The 3,521-nt window shown below is 36.3% G+C and overlaps 1 protein-coding gene across 1 annotated transcript in view; it reads left to right on the top strand.

The window, feature by feature from the left end:
- LOC103365768 (uncharacterized) overlaps positions 1–3,521 on the top strand; it is a 118,625-nt gene that overhangs the window by 6,304 nt on the left and 108,800 nt on the right. The window contains exon 3 of the mRNA XM_008293302.1: positions 799–960. Within this exon, the coding sequence (XP_008291524.1) occupies positions 799–960 (162 nt within the window). The remainder of the gene's footprint in view (positions 1–798; positions 961–3,521) is intronic.

The following is a 3,521-nucleotide window of genomic DNA, read 5'->3' as shown; positions in this document are numbered from 1 at the left end:
TTGTAAATATTTGTGAATTACTTTAAATTTGAAAATGTATTTTAACAGTTTTTTGAGTTTAAAAAAGTGAAATTTTTGTTAAAAAAAAAAAAAATATATTACAGGTTTTTAATGATGTTTTTCATTAGAGATGCACATTCACAGTCTATTGTTGTTCGTAATATCATTTACTGTATTTATAAAATAAAATAAAAATAAAAATGGAAAATTAAATAAAATTCCTTTTTTCTTTTTTTTACTGCACAATAGCAGACTGTGTAAAGACGTCTCTGAATTCATGACTTGCTGGTGGTTCAAAGGTTACAGCTGAGCCCAGCGGCTTCACGTCTCTGCAAAATGTGAATGATGTCATTATGTTTGCATGTGATTTTAAAAAAGTCTGAACGAAAGAGGGTCTTGTTTGTTTTGGACAATGAAAATGCAGCTCGTACATTCTGCCGGTTTTAATTCACAGAACCGTACAATCCGTCCTTTCAGAACGTCGCATGTCTCCGAACTGAGATAAGGTTCAAGAAATGACGTTGACGTTGCAAAAGTCGTTGCGTGGATGAAGACTGTGCAGCAACAATGCTCTAAATATCGTAAAATTAAGTTTTCAAATGGATGTTGGATGGATTATTAGGATTTTATTCCACTTCAAGGGATTCTAGCAGCAGGAAAAAGAACATCTGGTCACATCTAAAACTGAAAAATCAACCTAGTGTTGGTGAAAGAATTATTAAGTCTCTAATAGAACAATAAGAATCTGTATCTCAGATATGTAAATGTGAAGTGATCACACTGAGCATTTCATTTCAGAGGAAGAAGAAGCCCAAAGAGAAGCCGGTGGTCTGTGTGCAGCCGGAGGAGGTTCTGCTGAAGGAGTGCTCGTCGGCTGGACCGGCGCCAGCAGCAGGTCCGGCGGTGAGGAAGAGGAAGAGGCGACCTCTGAAAGCTGGCGGGGAAACTGTGACTCAGAAGGTAAAGGAATCAAAGTTTCCTGCCATTTCAGAAACACTTTCTCCTCTCGGTTTGGGTTCATAAGTCAGTTTGGGAGCTTTCAGATTAATGACACTGATGATCTTCACTGAAACTCTTCTGGTGTTGATTCATGTGAAGTTTGCTCTAAAAGTCACTTAACTTGCAGCTCAAACCTTAAATACAACTAAAATGAGCAGTGGTGTATTACTCCTTAAAAAAGTAAAAGCCTTACGTTACTTATTTACTTGCTGTAGAAATTAATTTATTATTCCATGTGTTTCATTGTTTTCATGTTTCTTGCCTGAGCTGTATTTAAACAGGATTTCCAGTTAAAGCCGGAGTAAGCATTTTTTGGGGGTTTGTTTTGTTTTTTTGATTTTTGTTTGTGTGCCACTGGTCAAAAATTCCTCACTAATATTTCAGCATTTTATAATTCAAATAATCTGAGAGGAAACTTGACTTCTGCTAGAAAATCTAGCCAATGACGGGAGACTTCAGCCAATCAGAGGCCTTTACTCACCCAGATCAGGTGACAAACTACAGTGCTGATGAAAACAAACAAACAAACAAAAACAGTCAATTAACAGCAAATCTGCAAAATTATAACCTTTACAGTGGATTTAAACAAAAGGAAATATTGTTCCATGATTTTACTATTTATTTGTAACTTTACAAAATCGTTAAAATACTAAATTACAGTAAATTTTTCAAGATAAACAGTTAAAAAATTGGTTTAAAATATAGTAATTGTCTTGCAGTGCACATCAAAATCTGTATTTTGTATAAATGGTCATTTGTTCTGTTAGAATGTTTTATTTATTTTTACTTTCTTAGTTTTACTGACAAATTTCTTACTGTATTTAAATCAGCCAAAAATATATAAATAAATAAAAATATACAGAAGAAAAATGTTGTATATTAAGAATTTTAAAAATTGTAAGACTTTCATTTTTACGGATAATAACCAGTTTAAAAAATACAAAAAACAGTAATAATTTACATGTTGAATAAAAAAAACAGGCCCTCTCTGCAAGGCATGTACTGTATTTAAAAGAGCAAAGAATATTATTTAACAAATAGTTGCTGTTATTTGAAAAAAAAAAAAGCAGATGTATAGAAAGGATTTTTTAAAATAATGTAAATATATTTTAACTGTTATTTTTACAGATTTTCTGTGTTTTGATAAATTGCAAATAATCTCTAGTATAATCACAGGAAAAAAGTATTAAACTGTAAATAATACATACTTTTACTGCATTTAAGACCACCAAATATATCATTATATGGCACTTGTTTGCTGTTATTTTCACAGCTTTTTAACGTCACAGTTTTCTGCTGTATTTTTTTTTGTGGTGCCCTTACTGCCAGATTTTCACCATTTATTAACATATTTTAAAAAAAATTTTCATCACAATTTCTAATCATTTCCGCCGGTAATTAAACCATGGTCTGGATCCTCGTTTGCTCGGAGCTCCTCTGGCTCTCCGGCTCTGTGAAGCACTCGGCTGATCAGATTAAAGCGTCGGTACAATGGGCACAAAGCTGGCACAGACTCCACATTCAGGACTAATGACACGCATCGGCTGTGAATACAACAGTGGGCTCTGTGCAGGACCGGACCGACACCTCAGCCCGCCCCGCTCTGCATGCTCGCCGATTCATTCCACTAGTGGGACACTAATAATGTAGTAGAAGGCAGCGCAAACAAGCCGTCCATCATTCAGAGTTGTTGTGATTACGCAACGGCCCAGCATGGCAGTTTTTAATTTGACTCGATGCAAGTCGGCCTCATTTGGAGCGAAGACGAAACATGACGGAGAATAAACAAAGCAGAAGGAGGCTAAATGGAACAGATCTGTGGATTAAAAGCTCTTTATTTGCATTTTAATGGCTGCAGAGTGCAGGCAGAGGTCAGCTGGCAGAAGTAAACAAGAGTTTACTCTCACTTGTAGAGACCACGTCCATCAGTCTGGAATTTACAGTGACTCCTGTGACTCTGAATTTTCTATGAGGGAATCACTGAAACACGTCTTCTTCATAAAAACAATTGTTTGTTTTGGTTCTTTTACAGATTTGTTGTAGAGCTTCTGGAAATACGACAAATTCTGCTGGTTCAAAAATGTACATACAGCAACTTCTAGTATCAGTTTTGGTGGTACAGAAAGTTGTGTTGATCAAATGTTCTTAGTTTCATGGTGTCTTAATTTCTCATGAGTACAGCTGCTGACTCCTCTGAGCTACTGTAAATAGAACCATTTGAGCAGAGATCTGAAAAATCAAATTACTGACTTGAACAACTCCAAAAAAAATAAATAAATAAATCTCTTGGAGCCGTTTCAGAGCAGCTTCAGATCCAGAACCATCAGTGTGTCAGCATCATGGTCCAGTTGTGTTACTGCCACCATCAGGAAGGAAACACAAACTATCACCTGCTGCTGAGAGACGACTGGTCAGGATGGTCAAGAGTCAACCAGGAACCAGCAGAAAGCAGCTCTGGATGGACCAGAAGCTGCTGGAACACAGCCGTCAGTGTCCACAGGGTCTGACATCAACATGAGCTG

Source organism: Stegastes partitus, unplaced genomic scaffold, assembly GCF_000690725.1.
Source record: "Stegastes partitus isolate 25-593 unplaced genomic scaffold, Stegastes_partitus-1.0.2 Scaffold872, whole genome shotgun sequence".
NCBI classification, from domain to species: domain Eukaryota; kingdom Metazoa; phylum Chordata; class Actinopteri; family Pomacentridae; genus Stegastes; species Stegastes partitus.
Note: the sequence above shows the minus strand (reverse complement) of the source record. Positions and strands in the feature narration are given on the sequence as shown.